Source organism: Lagopus muta, chromosome 20 (assembly GCF_023343835.1).
Source record: "Lagopus muta isolate bLagMut1 chromosome 20, bLagMut1 primary, whole genome shotgun sequence".
Lineage (NCBI taxonomy): Eukaryota > Metazoa > Chordata > Aves > Galliformes > Phasianidae > Lagopus > Lagopus muta.
The window spans coordinates 1,290,123-1,306,808 of NC_064452.1; the positions used below are offsets into that span (position 1 = coordinate 1,290,123).

At 45.3% G+C, this 16,686-nt stretch overlaps 2 protein-coding genes across 10 annotated transcripts in view; both read left to right on the top strand.

Moving 5' to 3' along the window:
- The first annotated feature begins 1,590 nt into the window (after window positions 1-1,590).
- DDX52 (DExD-box helicase 52) lies at window positions 1,591-8,809 on the top strand. Of its 3 annotated transcripts, none has more exons than XM_048966958.1 (15): window positions 1,591-1,711; window positions 1,919-2,099; window positions 2,399-2,532; window positions 2,723-2,908; window positions 3,173-3,316; window positions 3,515-3,626; window positions 4,164-4,236; window positions 4,380-4,583; window positions 4,753-4,843; window positions 5,323-5,445; window positions 5,656-5,806; window positions 6,178-6,253; window positions 6,714-6,785; window positions 7,409-7,501; window positions 8,166-8,809. In XM_048966958.1, exons 1-15 carry the CDS (start codon window positions 1,625-1,627, stop codon window positions 8,251-8,253), a joined length of 1,815 nt encoding a protein of 604 aa, XP_048822915.1. In that variant the 5' UTR covers window positions 1,591-1,624; the 3' UTR covers window positions 8,254-8,809. The 3 variants fall into 3 exon arrangements, with proteins under 3 accessions (XP_048822915.1, XP_048822916.1, XP_048822917.1); XM_048966959.1 differs by having other exon boundaries at window positions 1,606-1,675; XM_048966960.1 differs by lacking the exon at window positions 1,591-1,711 and having other exon boundaries at window positions 1,756-2,115.
- A 228-nt stretch (window positions 8,810-9,037) lies between these two features.
- SYNRG (synergin gamma) overlaps window positions 9,038-16,686 on the top strand; it is a 35,919-nt gene continuing 28,270 nt past the window's right edge. For 3 of the 7 annotated variants that reach the window (XM_048966554.1, XM_048966555.1, XM_048966557.1), the window contains exons 1-6: window positions 9,038-9,145; window positions 12,409-12,449; window positions 13,729-13,847; window positions 15,197-15,327; window positions 15,685-15,790; window positions 16,393-16,504. In XM_048966554.1, the coding sequence (XP_048822511.1) occupies window positions 9,057-9,145; window positions 12,409-12,449; window positions 13,729-13,847; window positions 15,197-15,327; window positions 15,685-15,790; window positions 16,393-16,504 (598 nt within the window). In that variant the 5' untranslated portion in view covers window positions 9,038-9,056. Of the gene's footprint in view, window positions 9,146-9,846; window positions 10,006-12,408; window positions 12,450-13,728; window positions 13,848-15,196; window positions 15,328-15,684; window positions 15,791-16,392; window positions 16,505-16,686 lie in introns of those variants that run through there. The other 4 variants (XM_048966558.1, XM_048966559.1, XM_048966560.1 and 1 more) reach the window with 2 other exon arrangements.

The window sequence follows — 16,686 nt, forward strand, 5'->3', positions numbered from 1 at the left end:
TTGTAATTAAAGTAATGAATGTTACAGGAGGAACAGCCATTGCCTGGATGTTCTGGGGCTCTCAGACTTCAGTGATGTAGATGTTTGGCCCTTGAGAATTTTATTATGTGAAATGTTTTTTGTAATGCTGATATTACTTTGCTTAATGGGATTTGCTTGTTCTACCTCAAGCCCACAAGGAAAGATATCTGCATAATTTGATCTGATAGAAAGTACAAGGAGACTTACCTTTACTACTGTGTCTCACGGCTTATCATAATGAAAAATTACATTAATTAGCCAAGTTCTGATTTTTCTCTGATTGTCCTGAACAGCAGAGCCAGTTGCTCTGGCGCTCCTGTTTTGCTTCTAAAATAATTTCTTTAAGCACAGTTGCATACATGTGAGATGAAACTATATCAGTGTGCATCAAAGATTAAACAAACTCTTCCTGTACCTGACTTCAAGGTAGGAATCACTGGAACTGCTACACTGCTTCACGCCAAATGTGTGTGGGAATCTGTCAGCGTGAGTCTTAAAACCAAGAGCACAGTGCAGTATTCCTGGCTGCAATGGATTTGACTCAGGGCAAGAGAGAACACACTCAATCTTTCACACAGCAAGGCAGGGCCACGACTGACTTCCTAGACAGCTGATGAAGACAATGTAAAACCAGGGATGATCCTGACAGTGAGAAGATGAGAACTAATAAACTGCTGGGTTTTCTCCTCAGAAATACGTGGGGCCCAAGTTTGCAGCTCTGGGAGCAGCGTTGGTGCCCAGCGGACCAAAGGTGTCTCTCTGTGATTGATAGAAGAGCACTTTGCCCACCAGCCCTTTGAGACCAGCTAATGATACTGTAAATCATGACAGCACAGACATGTGCGAACAAAAACTTCTTACAAAAGCCTTTGTCCCTTCATTTAAATGAGCTGCTCCTTTAAAAGAGGCGCAGCAGTCAGTGTAATTAACTCACCATCAGAAATACACAAAAGGACAAAGTGCTGTGATGAGCCTATAAAGATGTAGAACAGCTTTACAGCTCACACTCCAGATTTGATATTTCTGATTCATTTGGATCTCATGCAGATAACCTCAGCCTCAAGGCTGAGTAATGCTTAAAATTGGCTCAGGAACCAAATTTACCGCTTCTCACAGCTTTCCTCCTCCGCCCACTCACCCAAAGCTGTGTTCTGATCGCAAACAGACGGAAACTGGGTGCATGGTTGGATCCCAGCTTGTACTACGAAAGACAGACACTTGCGGGGTGCTCTCCAGCTCCCCCAATCTACGAAACCTTCTGGTATCGTTCATGAGCGGAACGTGAGAGTCACAGAGAGGGGAGTAACAACGCCCGCCGTGCTGCGGCTCGGCGCGATCCGGTCCTCCAGCACCATTCAGGGTCTCCGAGGGCTCAGCTCGGGCCGGCCCACAGTCGTACAGGCGGCCCCGGCCCCGAGTTGCGCTGTGCTGACAGAAGGCGGTACGGCTTCGCTAAATCTCCCCCAGCCAGGCGCTCCGCAGCGCCGGTTGCCATGACAGCGGGGTGCCGCTCCAGCCCCGCCCCCGCGCTCCCGGAAGTGCATTCTGCTTCCGGCGTTCCGTTTCCGGTGCGCCGCGGGGAGAATCGGGAGGTGGTGGCGGCATGGAGGCGCAGGAGCTGTTCCGCCGCTTGGGCGCCGGGGCTCGTTTCGACGTACAGCGCTTCGGGCGGGACGCGCGGCGCTTCGGGGTGCGGAGCTGCCGGGGGGGGGGGGCTGGGAGGAACTGGGGGGGGGCTGGGAGGAACTGGGCGGGGCCCGAGGCGGCTCAGCGGGGCTCCGGCCCGTTCCCATCCGCTCGGTGTTCCCCCGCGCGCACTCGCGGCCTTGTGGCGGCGCTCGGGATCCTCACCGCTCCTCTCCGAGTTTGTCACCCTGTGCCTCGCCACCTCCTCCAGGTGATCCGGGGAAGTGGCGGCACACCGGAGAACCTCGACTTCTTCGGGCGCAAGGAGGGAGGAGCCTCACTGGGGTCCGCGGGGAAGCAGGAGGATGGAGCGGGAAGAAAGGATGTGGAGATGGCGGGGAAGAGGAAAAGGACGGCAGAAAGTGGCCAAAGGAAAAGAAAAAAGATACAAGGTGTCCATGCGTACATGTATGCGATAGAGTTCCCTGACAAAGTTCATTCTTCTTGCTTCGGTTTGCGTTAAATATGCAGATATTGTGGATTACTCGACTGGGAAAAAAGGGGTCTGTGGCTTCTTTGGCTGCAGAACATGAGAGCTGATAGAACGGCTGCGTTGTGATTGGGTAATGAGGTTGTGGGATGTAATTGGTGTCTTCATTCCATTCAGTGGCAATGAGACAAAAAAGGTTTTGAGGTATCCTTTTTGATTGGATTTTACCAATGGAAGCTTTGTTTTTTTTGAAACTTCCAGAAACAGTGTCAATGCCAGAGCTGTCAGAAAGCGGTGGGATAATGTGGATGTCCTCTCTGGAAGCAAAAGTCAAAGATACAAAAGACAACAAAAAACCTACTGCAGAAAAGCTTGAACGTTTAAGAAGGGAGAAGGTAGGACCACCGCATTCCAGTGTAGCAACTGATCGCCTGTTTTCTGTGGGAGTTGCATCCAACAGTTGTAGTTTCTTCTGGGAGGAGCTTCATTGAGTATGGGGAAAATAACCAGAAGGTGAATTCATATGCATTTAGTTTTATGAGTTAAAAGTTAAACTGGAAGAAGAGTGTATCTCTTGCCTTTCAGATAAACCGTTTCAGGAATCAACACAGGATTAACATTCAAGGGACAGATCTTCCTGACCCAATTGCCACGTTTGATCAACTTCAGAAGGAATACAAAGTCCACCCCAAAGTCATTGAGAATATTCAAGCTGCTGGCTTCCAGGTTCCAACACCAATCCAGATGCAGGCCATTCCAGTCATGCTTCATGTAAGTCTTACAGAATCGTACATTATTACAGGGTGTGTGGCACAATTTGGAGTGAGGGCTCTCTTTTTAGAATCCTGTCATTGGTCAGTTGTACAGCTTTAGAAATGTATCAAAGGCATCACATTTCAAAATGCAGCTATGAAAGATTTTTGGTCTGTGCTTTTGCTGATGTGCTTGGGATTAGGTTCGTAGTTTTGTTGTTTGTTTTTGCTTTGTCTTTCTTCTTTGAGGAGAATACAGTGTCCCTTTTTTGTTTTCTTCCAGGGCCGAGAACTTCTAGCTTCTGCTCCTACTGGGTCTGGAAAAACACTGGCATTTTGTATTCCTCTCTTAACACACCTGAAGCAACCCATGAACAAAGGATTCAGAGCCCTGATCATATCTCCTACCCGGGAACTTGCTGGCCAGGTGTGTGTTGTGGAGGAAGGAATTATTTTCAAATGTGTGTGCTTGCTCATTTATTACGCTCCGCAAACTAAATAGCTTTCTCAAATCCTGAAATCTGAATGATGTTTGAAACTTTATTGAGGGATGCCTGTGGTTTTTCAGATTACAAAAGCGAATCATCTTGGTTTGGACATTTAATCTGTGTTGCTGTCTTTTCAGACACATCGGGAGTTGGTGAAATTGGCTGAGGGGACAGGCTTCAGGATCCATATGATCCACAAGGCCTCTGAAGCAGCAAAGAAGTTTGGGCCCAAGTCGTCTAAGAAGTTTGGTAACTTTTCACCACTGAAGTGCTTTTTGAAAATCTCAGAAATGTCATTGACTTTGCTCTTCTGGCTGGTGTTGGTTTTATGGAGATTGTTAACACCACTCAAGCTTATGCAGTCTATTGCTCAGCACTAAAAAGGAGCTTGTATGGAAGAAATAGGGAGTGAGCCTGACAGTGAACCTTCATAAATTGTGGGCTTATCATAATTGTAGGTAAATATTACAGTAGATAGGGCTCCAAACAAGAGAAGAGTGGAACTGATTTTAGTATCTAAACTATTTCCACTGAATTTTAACAGCCACACCCATAAGGTCTTGTGATGATAAAAGAAATTTGCAGCCTTTTTGCAGTATATTCTGCTGCTTAAATATTACCCTAAATGAATTGCAACAGTGAAGTGCCTTGTCCTAAGCCCAAACCAACAAATCTCTGTCTGATTGGGTAGGAACATGTTTCTCAATGCTCTGCTCAGTGCTCTGCTAAAGTCTGTTTTGTCTGTTCTAACATTCTGCTGTTTGTCTTGTTTTGTTTTTTTAATAGATATACTAGTTACTACTCCAAACAGACTCATCTATTTACTGAAACAAGATCCTCCAGCAATAGACTTGACCAGGTACTATATCAAATATGGTTTTGCTGTCAGCTCTGCTACTGGGAAGCGGATGTGTGCATGGTCCTTGTGTCTGTAAGGTTCCTTAGGCCTTTTGGCTTCTGTGCAAATGACTCTTACTGAGAAGAAAACTTCTTTGTTCCTAGCGTGGAGTGGCTGGTGGTGGATGAGTCAGACAAACTGTTTGAAGATGGAAAGTCAGGATTCCGAGAGCAATTGGCCTCCATCTTCCTGGCATGCACATCCCATGTGGTGAGAAGAGCCTTTTTCAGTGCAACCTTTGCGCGTGATGTGGAGGAGTGGTGTAAACTCAACCTTGACAGTATTGTTCTGGTGACTGTTGGTGCAAGGTAGGTGTGCAGCCACGCTCTGATTCTCTCTTTTTTCCTTTGCCTGTTACTTCATTGTCAAATGAGCATTACCCCCTTGGAGGATGTACTGATGAAAGTTTGTCTTGCATGCAGTGCTTCTCACCCACCACGTAAGATTTATATGTATTTATTGCATTTCTGATTTCAGAAACTCTGCAGCAGAGACAGTGGAACAAGAGCTGTTGTTTGTTGGATCGGAGACAGGAAAACTGACAGCAATGAGAGAGCTTGTTAAAAAGGTATTTTGGAGTGATTGAGCACATCCTGCTTCTGAACTGAGCCGTGTATTCTGTCTCTCAGTTAGAAGTTTCTCTGGGTTAAAGCATTGTCCAGATCTCCTGTACAAGAGGAATGTTACTCTCCCTGTGAAATTTTAAAGGATTTTCCAGTGTTAGTTACATATTTGAGCCCTGCTTGGGAGTGGTCTGCATTAATGGTGCAGTTAATTGTAGTAGGCAGTGTGAAGGAGGTTGTTCATATTGAGTGGGGAAAAAATAGTTTCTGTGGATTAAATTGCAGCCTGACGATTAAGTGAAGAGCAATTCCTTTGAAGGTAGTGGAGTTGAATTTGCTTATGTCCCAAAGATTTTTGCTAGTTAAGAAAAGATAATCCTCTAAGATGTAAATACGGGGTTCATTTAAGTTGGTAGCAGCAGAGTCTGCAGCCAGCAACAGTAGGAAAAGGGCTTGAACCTTATAGAAGCTTTCTGTTTTGCAGGGTTTTGCTCCCCCAGTCCTTGTTTTTGTACAGTCTATTGAGAGGGCTAAAGAGCTTTTCCATGAGCTTATTTATGAAGGCATCAACGTAGATGTCATCCATGCAGACAAAACTCAACAGCAGGTAGGAGGTTATAACTTCTTTCCCCAAAATGCTTTACAGTACTTGGTATTTCCTTTTTAAAATGTTACTTCAGGTAAGTTTAACAGTAATTGTCTGCATGTTTTGGTTTAGAGATTTAGTTTTTTGTTAACGTGACAATTTTCAGGAAACAAGTTTGCATCAAACTGCTAGTCAAGATGTTTCCAAGTACCTTTCTTTTTTTTTTTCTAGAGAGATAATGTAGTGCACAGTTTCAGAGCTGGGAAGATCTGGGTGCTCATTTGCACAGCTTTACTAGCTCGAGGGATTGATTTCAAAGGAGTTAATATGGTCATTAATTACGATTTGCCAACAAGTGCAGTGGAATACATCCACAGAATAGGTGAGTATTGTTTGCACAATATGTCCTTTTCCATAGTTTGTGGATCTTTAATGGAGAAACTCTTATGCATATGTGAAAATCCTGACAGCAAGACTCCTCTGTTGCTACAGCATTGACTCATTTGGGTCGATTCATACCTCGTCTCAACTCTCAGTAAAAAAGAGTTACTTTTTGTCAGGCTTCTATGGACTTTGAACATTTAGACCTTTCAAGTATAGTTGTTGTTTTCATGCAGTAGAAATGACCTTTTGGGATCAGCTGTGTGGTTGTGTGCTTAGTGTGTTAACGTACTTTGGGAGGCCTGGGCTATGAAGAGGAGTAGAACAAAGATATTTGAAGACCTGTGCTCTGTTCAATTTGTGTTTTGACAGGTCGTACTGGAAGAGCAGGACACGCAGGGAAAGCAGTCACTTTCTTTACAGAAGATGATAAGCCTTTATTACGAAGGTAAATTTCAAGCATGTTATACAAAGAATAAAGCATATTTTTGCTATGGTGTCCTGCTGAGCTGTGTGGTCCTTTCTAATGCCACACACGCTGTGAGCAGGGTGCTGCTGAGCTCTGCAAAGCTCACCTTGATATAGAATGCTCTTCAAGAATTCAGAACTCACATGGTGAAGCTGTAAGGTGTTAACAGTAAGGGAAAGCCTGAAACAACTCGATTTTAAGGTTTTGTTTTGAAGCTTTTCACTAATGCAACAAGTGAGAAACCGGCACTCTTTGCTACATCACTGTGCTGTGAACAATGGCAGTGCAAGGCGTACTTCATAGTGTTTTTGAGTGAAACCTGGTATTCTGACTTGAACCCTTCTGAGGGGGAAGATTCAAGTCTGTTCAGCTGGTTTTGCTCTTCTTGTTTCCCTACAGTCACTGCCAGAGCTAATCTCTTCCCTCCTCTCCCTTTCAGCATAGCCAGTGTTATCCAGCGAGCTGGCTGTCCTGTGCCAGACTACATAAAGCACTTTCCCAAACTCCAAAGGTATGTTCATTTGAATACGTTACCTGTTTGTCTTCCATTTTTACGTCCTGCATGAGGGCTGGTTGGGGTGTGAGGGTTGCAGAAGTTACTGTTGCAGTTCAGCTGCAAAAGGAGTCTTTGACAGAGCTGTGATGGCGTGTTTTTCCAGCCAGACAAAAAAATGGAAACATAAAGAATTCTCTAATATAGAGAAGCAGTTAGTTCCTGGAGCACAGGGAGTTCCCTGAAACATGCCCCAGGCTTCCCAGGCCTGCACTCATGAATCACTTCCAGTACATGACCTTAAAATGGTGTGTAAGTTACCTTAAAATGGTGTGTGGATGTTGGATAGGCTGGTAAAGAGTATTTCTTAATGCTTTATTTTGACTGATAATTTTTAATAGCTTTCAAAATTAATTTCAAATTTTGTGTGTGTGTGTATTAACCATAAGTATTAAAATGAAGTTTTTTGAATGCCATGGAGATAATATAGCTGAACTGACTCTGGAATAAATGCTGAAAATACCTTCAGACCAACAGTACCTTACAAACTAGTGCAGGTTTTCGTTGTCTGTTTTATTTATTTTGAATATTAATTTTTATCCTTTAAAATCAGTTAATCCTTTACTAAATGTCATTCTCAGCAAACAGAAGAAGAAATTCATTAAGAAACCACTAACGAGAGAAGCAATTTGTACCACTCCTCAGTGCTTCTTAAAAAAAGACAGAAGAAAAAAGTAAGAGTGTGCATGTGTGGAGGGTTTGTGGGTTTCTTTTTATTCTTGCTTTTTCTTTCATTTCAAAATGTCCTTTGTCCAGAAAAGGCCCACCAAGTTTCCTCCCCTCTAACCAACATCTCATTGGGACACACCAGGTCACAGCACTTGTAATGTAGTGACAGTGCAGTTTCAGTGTCAGAATCTGCTACTGGAAATTGGGTTAATGCCATGAGTTCACCCTACATGGCTGCGTGTGAGAAGACAGCATTACAGGTAGCTCTGTAACAGGCTGTAAAGCTGTCCTAGCAGAATTCCAGAACCCGCTCCTCTTCTGGTAAAGAGCTTGCTTTGTTCATGTCCTATGACTCATGTAATGGCTGGGGCTGGAAGGGGCCTCACTGATCATCAAGTTCCAACCTTCCTGCCACAGGCAGGGTAGGCAAGCATTAATATAAGAAATAAATCTTAAATTGCAATGGCTAGAGCTCACAAAATAAGGCTGGCTGGTGTGCAGCAATTTTGTATGGTAGATTGTCATTGTTTTATCTTCAGATGCTTCTTACTGAAGGATTTAAGTTCAGTTGCTCTACTGTAATGCAAAATGTCTGATGTCGATTGTATTTCTATGTACTTTATTTTATTTTTAATATGCAGTGCTCAGCTGCCTTGGTCTTTTTTGTAGGAGAACTGCAAAGGAAAATGTTAAGGAAAAGAAGAAAGTTAAGGAAGTTACAAATAACAGTAATTTGAAGACTGCTTCAACAAGCTGAACAGTGGCAGATGGCTCTTGGGCTGGGAGTGACACCTGTGCCCACGCTGAAGAATGGAAGAATGAAGATGATGGCAAAGGGGAAGGAAGAAGAGTATTTCTTCCTCTTTCCTTCTGCGTGAGGTGGGATGTTTACATGCACAAAAGTCCCTACCAAAATATGAGGACTCCTGAATGCTTCTTATAGGAGCTGCAAACTGTACTCTTGCACTGAATGCTACTGAACACTTCATATTACTGAACAATTGTTCAAAAGACTGTGTTACTGTCACTTTTATATTACTGCTTGGAACTGCTGTCAGTTCAGTGTTCCTTAAAACACTTCTCAGACTCACAGAAAATGCAGGTTCTGGGGGGAAGGAGAGGGGAGGGGTACTGCCAGGCCGGGGAACTGCAGAAGGGAGATGCTTCCCTGGATGCGTTTTCTAACAATGCAAAACAACGAATAGGGGAAGTGCAACCTTCCTTCTGCCTTTGGGATAATGGATCTTTTAAGTGCTTCTCAGTCTCTGTAGTTTCGTGTCGTTCAAGCCCCGCAGCAGAATAAATAAGGTCGTAAAGGCTTCTGGTGGAGCCGTGTCCGTTTCTGCGGTCGCTGAGGAGCGCGCGCTCTGTTCCTCGCACTGCCTCCTTCGGGCGTAGATCGCGGCTCCGTTCCTCCCGCCCTCTCTGAGGGGCTCCTCCTCTTCCCGCCGCCCGGGGCCGGGCTGCACGCGGGACGAGGGGCGGTGCTGAGGCGGGCCGCAGTCGGGCCTGGCCCCGGAAGCGCGGCGGCTCAGCTGACCGCCGGGCCGGAGCGGGAAGATGGCGCTGCGGGCCGGGCCCGGCGCGGCGGGCGGTGGAGCGGCGGGCGCCGGCGGAGCTGGAGCGGCAGGAGGCGCGGGGGCAGCCGGGTCGGTGCGGCGGAGCGGGGCGGGGTCCGAGGGCATCGAGGGGCTGGGGGGCCGGGGCCGTCGGGCTTGGGCGCGGGGCTGAAGGGCCGCGGGGGAGGCGGGGGTCGGGGCCCGCGGGCGGCCCGCTGTGCCGCCGTGCCCCTATGCTGCCGTGCCGGGCTCTCCGGCCTGCTGCCTCGGTGCGAGCCGCCCGCCTGTCGCTGCCTTCCGAACGTCTCTCTCTCCGGGTTCCTGCGGGGCCCGCAGCCCCGCTGGGTGCCGGCAGGGACAGCTGTGCTGGTTCACCGGCGCTGCGGGCACGGTGTGAGGTGGAGGAACAGGGTCGGGTGAAAGCAGCGATGCTTTCATTTAAGCCGGGCTCTGGTGTTTCCGGGGCTCCGCTCTCGGGGCGGGTGGCTCAGTTGGTCCTTCGAGGTCCGAGGGCCGGTTGTGCAGCGCGTCGCTCCATAAACCCGGCACGGCTGCGAAACGGCGGCCTCAGAGCAGCGCTGCCTGCGAGGAGCGGACGTTCGTTTGTCAGTCAGCTGAAGGCCACGACGGTGCGCTCGTCGCAGAGCCTTTGTTTGTTTCCCATTGGCGTTTGGATGCTTTGAGAGCGAATCCGGCGGCAGCGATTCACGTTCTGCGCCGGGGGTTCGTTTCTGTGGATTTCTGTGTTGAAATTTGCCACTGAAAAATACTCTGGCGTATCCCGTAGCGCGGTGGTAGAACGAGGCTTTGCTCATTGGGAACTGGGGGGTCAAAAATCTGCTTGTGGTTAGGAGTGCATTGTGTGCAGATGGAACGCACAGATACAGCAAAGGAGTTGCTCCTGTGGTTTGATCGAGGCTGACTTTCGGTTTTGAAGCTTCCCATTTAAGGTACTTATCCGATAGGAGCACGCAGATTAACAGAACTCTCACAGTAGCAGTGCTGTAGGGTAATTGCTTTGCTTTCCTTATATTTACTCTGTCTTGTGCAGGCTATCTGACACATGTAGCGTTTTCTTACTGTATTACATCAAGTATTGCATCTAGTTGCATCAGCCCAGCTGGTGGGGGGGCATCTGACATTGAGAACAACAGAAATCCTGCAGCTGCTTTTAAATCCTTTATGGAAGTAATGAGGAATAAGAAACCCCATTGAAATGGCACATTTGGTGGTAGTCAGCTGCCCTAAATAATCAAGATTGTGAGGGATTCCATTCTCAGGAAAGTGCATTTGGGAACTTTGGAGTTTGCCGCCAACTAGCTGGAATAAACACTCTTCTGGCTTTTGAGAAGCATATTGGCTTTTACAGATGTACTTCATTGTGCCCATTTCATTTTGTTTTTTAAAGGCAGTCCTGTTGTTACCTGCTTATTCTTATGATCAGTTCTATTATTTTGAGGTACCTGGACTTAAAATGTCTTTTTTTTTTTTTTTAATAAAGCTGTTCCTGGTGTTGTTTCTATCAGCATGTTTTGTCAGGTTTTGTGGTTTTCTGTCCTGCCTCCACATTATCTCAGCAGTGGCTGAGAGCTTAATTTCAGCACTGCAGATCTGCTGCTTTAGCTGGCTGTGACCATACCTTCTATGTCCCTGGAAAGCAATGTGGAAATAAGGCTTTTGGTTTTTGCCTTTAGAAATGATGATGTGATGAGGATTGAGCGTCCGTGCTGGTGGCAGCTCCCAGCAGTGGCACAGCAGAACCATGAGGAGAGCTGTGCTAGGAGCTTGCTTTGCCACTTTGGTGTAGCTTCCTCTTCCAGTGCCCTCTCATTAGTTCCAGGGTTTGTTTATTTATTCATCTTTCACTGAGACCTATAAATAAATCAGGAGCTCAGTAGGAAGGGATAAATATTTTATTGCCTGTCCTTTATTTGCTTCCAACAGGCAGTGGTACCTTGCTACGCTTGTTCAGGTTACATTACGTTTGCTAATTTGGAAGAACGCTTTTTGACCAGATTCCCTGACAAGAAAGTGCAACATAAAGCTATGAACGCTTTTTGGTACTTGTGAGCTTTTCAAAATGAACTTTAAATATTTTATAATTCAAAAGAAACGAGGAGTGGTGTATTTTTAAGATGCACAGAACTGCTTTGTGTGCAGGAGCTGAAATTACATGTGGCTTCAGAGGATCTGTGGCTGAGGTGGCACTCGGTGCTGACAGCCTGGAGATAATCAGCTGTTTCCATAGGTGAAAAGAAGCCAAAGCATTGAGAAGATTCCAAGTTAGAGACTGAACTGAGGAGTGCTGTGGGTTGTGCTGGTGACTGTGTCACCTGCAGTCTGTACAGCAACTGGCTGCAATTAAATTTTGCGTTTATCCATCAACCAGATTCTTTATTTTGTCTTAGAATTTATTTTGCTCAGTTCTTCTGGAAGTATAAATGAGGTTGGCTTTGTGACTTCCTGCAGGGTGTGCAGAACTGCCTGCAGTCAGCTGTAGTGTCTTCTCCTTCACTCCCAGGTGGTTTTAGGTCCACCTTTGTGTTGAACGTCTGTGAGCGTGTTTGTCTTTGTGTGGCATTTTGAGGGAACAGCTAGCTGGGGCACCGATTCAAGTTCTTATTTTGTGACTTACTGCTCAGGTGATTTTATTGTCAGTGAGGCTTCCCAACGAGGGCCTTTCTCCTCTTTGGCAGCACAGCCCGCTATAGCATTTCCATTAGAATTTTGGTTGAATTTTCAGCAGTTCCTCCTCCAGGTGTACCTGGTGTTTTTTACTTGATGAATAGTTTTTTTGCAAACCAACAGTTTTTCTTGAACTGAGATGTAACTAAGAAACCAGCCACGGCATTATTTTGTGATGCATACCATTTCTGGGGGGAGAGGGGAAGGCAGTGGGGTCTGACAGTCAGTTTATTCCCTGTTGAAAATAGTTACCAAGGAGCTGAGGACCGTTTTCTGGTGCGCTTCATGGTCTTGCTGAATCAGATGCTTCTGGCAGGAGATGCTTATTCATTCTGCAGTGCTCGAAGGCCCAGCCCGAGCTCACAGACTGACCTGTCACCGACCTGTGCAGGTGCTGGAAGTTCTCCTGTGGGTGATGTGGATGAGTCAAAGCCATTTTCGTGCTGTTACAGAGGCTGAGGTCTGTTCCTTCATAGCTCTGCAGTGTGAGCTGTGAAGTTTTGGGCTATGTGTGGCAGGGGGCTGTGTGTGACGTTGCTGATGTCTCCTCTGAAATGCACAGCAGCAGGTGGAGGCGCCGACTGCAGTGTGAGGACTGTGGCTGGTGCACTTCAGAGACTGCTTTCATCCACTGATGTTCACGTTCCCTTTTCTCCCTCCTCTTCTAGCTTCATGTTCCCCGTGGCAGGCGCTTTGGGCCCCCCTCAAGGTATGTATGGATGTAATGCTCTGAGCACTAAGTTTGTTACCTTTGGAGATGGCAACCAACTCCAAGTGATCTCTGTTCAGCGCTGCTGCTCCTAGTGTGATTAGGTGAACTCCTGAGCTGGTCGGCCCCTTCAGTTCAATGCAGCTGTTTCTAAAGCTCTGTGCAATGCTGATAAAGCAAGTGCTGGGTTAGAGACCCTGGAAGATGATACTTCTGGTGTGTCTGACCCTGAATTTGCCTTTAAGATTTTTATATTATTTTGAATACGGCATTTAACCTTTTTATGCTCCTTCTGCCAGCTGTGCATACCAGTGTTGTGTGGGTTCTGCAGTACCCAGTCAATATTTACAAAGCTCTGTAAGACCTTGGGACAGCAGTCACAACCTGTGTGAAAGTGCTCAGACAACAGGAGAGCCCCAGTTTTAAATTACCTTTGTTCTCATTGCTGTTGCAGCGCTGTTTGTTTAATTAATGAAAGATACAGAGAGAACTTGAAGAAGTGACAGTTTTCTTATAAAATGTGTTGGGAGCTGATTTATGGCTTATTTCTGAGCTTGTTGCATCCCTCCTGGAGTGCCTTTGCACATGATGTTCAGCCACAGGCGGTCAGAATTCTCTCATGGGGTGCCGGTAGCATGTGTGAGTTTCTGCTCGGTGTCTGACTCCCAGGAGAGCAAAACACAAAGATCCTGAGGCGTAATGGATTTGGCTTCATTCTGTGAATAATTATATTTCAGTTTGATTTGTCAAATTTTACTCAAATGTGGCTTTGACTGGCAAATACTTCTAACCATTCCACTCTGTGTGTTGGGCTCGTTGACTGGAGTTATCCAGCCAGCTCAGAATGAGAAGCTGCTCTGTGAAAGTGCTGCATGGATTTATTTCCCGAGGCTGATCTTGAAATGCTCCCAGTTTTAAAGTTTTCCCTTTCTAGTGTAATGGACAATTAATTATCAGCAGCTGTCAACGTGGTTAATTAAATCTCATTAGCTGGAACTGACCCTGTGAAGAGTGTATGGGAAGAAACCCACAGCCATTCCTTCAGGTGGTGGGAGGCTTCATCTGCCTGGCTGTGGGAAAGCCTCTAACATCTCTTCCCTTAGCCTGACCAGTAGCTAACTTCAGGATATCCCGCAGTGCCTGCCCTGCAGCCTGCTTTTCACTGCGGGACTGATTTCTTTGTTCTTCCTTTACTTTGCTGTGGTGGTTTGATTCAAATATTTACAAAAAAAACAAGCTTTAACACAAAGTGCTCATCTTGTTGAACGTTTTATTACAGGGATGATTCCTATGCAACAGCAAGGATTTCCAATGGTTCCCGTCATGCAGTCCAACATGCCAGGCATGATGGGCATGAATTATGGCTCTCAAATGCCTCCTGGACCCATGGCCATGCAGGTGTGTGCCGATGAGATGTGGCTTGAAATGAGACACTGCTTTTGCTTTGGTTCTACATCCTTACTGCTAAGGTGGGATGTTGTGCAGTATTTCATGAGCCCCTTGTGAGCTGGTACATGCTGTGATGGTGACCAATTCACTGAGTTCTTTGTGTCTTTGTCACTCAGATGCTGAATTAGAGCTGTGTGCAAGTGTTGTTTTGTAAACTTTCTTCTTAAGAACCTTGTTGCAGGGAGAAAGCAATTCCAGAGAAATGTGCTGCATTGTCTCGCATGAGCAGTTTTCCCATTTGTCCTACTTCCTCTCTAACATTGTTGGTTTTTCCTTGCTTAAAGCAACTTGGTCTTTATCTGAACTGTTGCTAATTGAGGAACAAGAACAAAGTACGAGTAGCCAGTGCTATATTTTCTCTGCTTTTAATCACTTGTTTTCTGTTTAGTACCATCTGTGCTTATGTATGGATTTGCATTTTGCTGAAATTTTATGTATTGCCAAAGCTTTGTAACTGAATTGCTGTCTCAAATTGAATTTATTATGTCTTGCCATCTCCTTATGCTCTCCTCTCACTTCCCACCCCCACCTGGACATTATTAAATTAATTTCCTAAAATTTATAGCAGGAAGATGGCTTTATGAGTGCTAGTCTAAAAATAGTAGCACTTGTTCTCTTTCTGTGTGCTCTGATAGCAAAAACAAAATGAATGATAATAGAAGTAATTTAATTTTTGGCTCCTCCTATATTAGGCAAGCTTTGCTACTGCCACCACACCAGGATATGTCTATCACCAAATATTCCTCATTTCATGCAGTCCATTTGGCTGAGGCTCCTGGTGCTGTTGCTCTGTATTCTCTGTCCCCTTGGACGCCCAAATGAGTTTTTGCTGTGAAGTGATCAGAGCCAGTCTGGCCAGCAGCAGCTGTTGGTTAGGAGCATGCACCCCCAGCATGGAGTTTAGAAGTACTCTGTAATCATTTAGAGTAGGAAACTGCATTAAAAATGAAACAAACAAGGAAACCCAAGTGCATGGGTCTGTTAGTGATGTAGGTTAGGATGCCTGTAATGGTTTCACCTAGATTGTGTCGATTTTGTCTTCATTTTCTGTATTTGCCCAGAAAGCCATCGTGCTGTCTAAAATCCCCTAAGAATTGTAGCTCATCATCGAGAGGGAAGAGTGCCACCTACTGAATGGCCACTGCCTTGTTCTGCAACAGCTTGTGACAGCAGTTGTTACGCTCTGAATTTTGTGAGATCTACCTGGTTTGTCATTTAGCAGGATGTAATTGTCAGTGGTTGGGTTTCATTTCTGGAGGAAAAAAAACCTTGAAGCTGTATTACTAATTTTGTTCTAGGGTGGCATGTCCTTAGGGCCAATGCCAGCGACTGGAATGCCTTACATGGGACAGGCTTCTTTCATAGGGATGCGCCCAGCAGCCCCGCAGTATAGCCCTGACATGCAGAAGCAGTTTGCAGAGGAGCAGCAGTAAGTGATGCTTTATTTGCTCTGGGAATTGTTCTTATTTATTTATGCTTGTTGGCTTGTTTATTTTCAGGGGGACGTGGTCTGGAGGTGCAGTCCTCATAGCAGAAATATTAACCATCGTTTCTCTAGAAAAGTAGTTCATTTAGTATTGTGTAACAGTTTTGAGGTAATTCATTGCACTTGAGGGCAACCTATAAGATTAACAGTGGCTGTTAAACAGTTCTGAGGGAAAGTGGAGGTATGCACCGAGCCAGCTGAAGTTGAGTCAAAAGAAATGGAAAAAAATCTAGCAGAAGTTGGATGTGGAAACTTGAATGAAAAATTGATTATAGTTTGCTTTTTTTTTAATCATTTCAGAAAGAGGTTTGAGCACCAGCAGAAGTTTTTGGAAGAAGAACGAAAACGGCGCCAGTTTGAAGAGCAGAAGCAAAAGCTGAGGCTTTTAAGCAGTGTGAAACCTAAGGTAGGTCCTCAACAGCAAGGGCCACGTTGGTTTCCTTGAGGCTTTCAGTGGCTTTTAGTGGAGTGCTTTATTTTGGGAAGTGAGTGGGGAGCTTGCAGGACACATCAGATCTTGGAAAGCATCTGGAATATTCAGTCACTTGCACACTCTTGTTGCAATGCAAGCAAAGTCTGTAAATGAAAACCAACTTTTGTAAAATAGATTTAAACAAACCTGAAGTGTAGCATTTGGGAACAGACTGAGATTTCCAGAAAAGAGAACGTTTGGTGGCTTGATTGTTAACTTTATCCAAAGTTTTGGGCTGTTCCAGTGAGCTCTGAGGCCCTTATCTGTAAGGCTACAAATAACTGAACAAGGTCTATGTGTTATTTCTGTACATAAAGTGTCTGTTGGAAGACTGAAAGGTGCTGTTATTGTGTAGCCTGCAAAACACAGCTTTCTAAATATGGGAGTTACTGTTAATAAGCTTCGGGTGTTGCTGGAAAAAGAAGGGTTTGATTTAACAGTAGGCAGTGCTAGATCTTGTACTGAACAAGTGTGGGTATTGGAAGGAAACTGAACTGTGCTGTGATTTTATTTTATTTTTTTCCAAAACGATTCAGACAGGTGAAAAAAGCAGAGATGATGCACTGGAAGCCATTAAAGGAAATCTAGATGGTTTTTCTAGGGATGCTAAAATGCATCCAACACCAGCATCGCATCCGAAAAAGCCAGGTTTGTCATTTTCCTCTCTTCCAACTGAAAATAAAACTAATATTTGAAATCCTTGGCAGAAGGAACCAACTGAAAGAAGTGTTTTTATTTGATGATGTAATGTGGATGTATTAATGTTTTGTAAACTTGAGTGTCATCCTAACAACTGTTCACACACTTGGTGTGAGATACTAGATTTCAGC

Coding starts and splice junctions, on each gene's coding strand:
- DDX52 (XM_048966958.1), top strand. CDS start 1,625: ATGGAGGCGCAGGAGCTGTTCCGCCGCTTGGGCGCCGGGGCTCGTTTC. Junction 4,844..5,322: donor TGAGAGAGCTTGTTAAAAAG/GTATTTTGGAGT, acceptor TCTGTTTTGCAG/GGTTTTGCTCCCCCAGTCCT. Junction 5,807..6,177: donor GGAATACATCCACAGAATAG/GTGAGTATTGTT, acceptor GTGTTTTGACAG/GTCGTACTGGAAGAGCAGGA.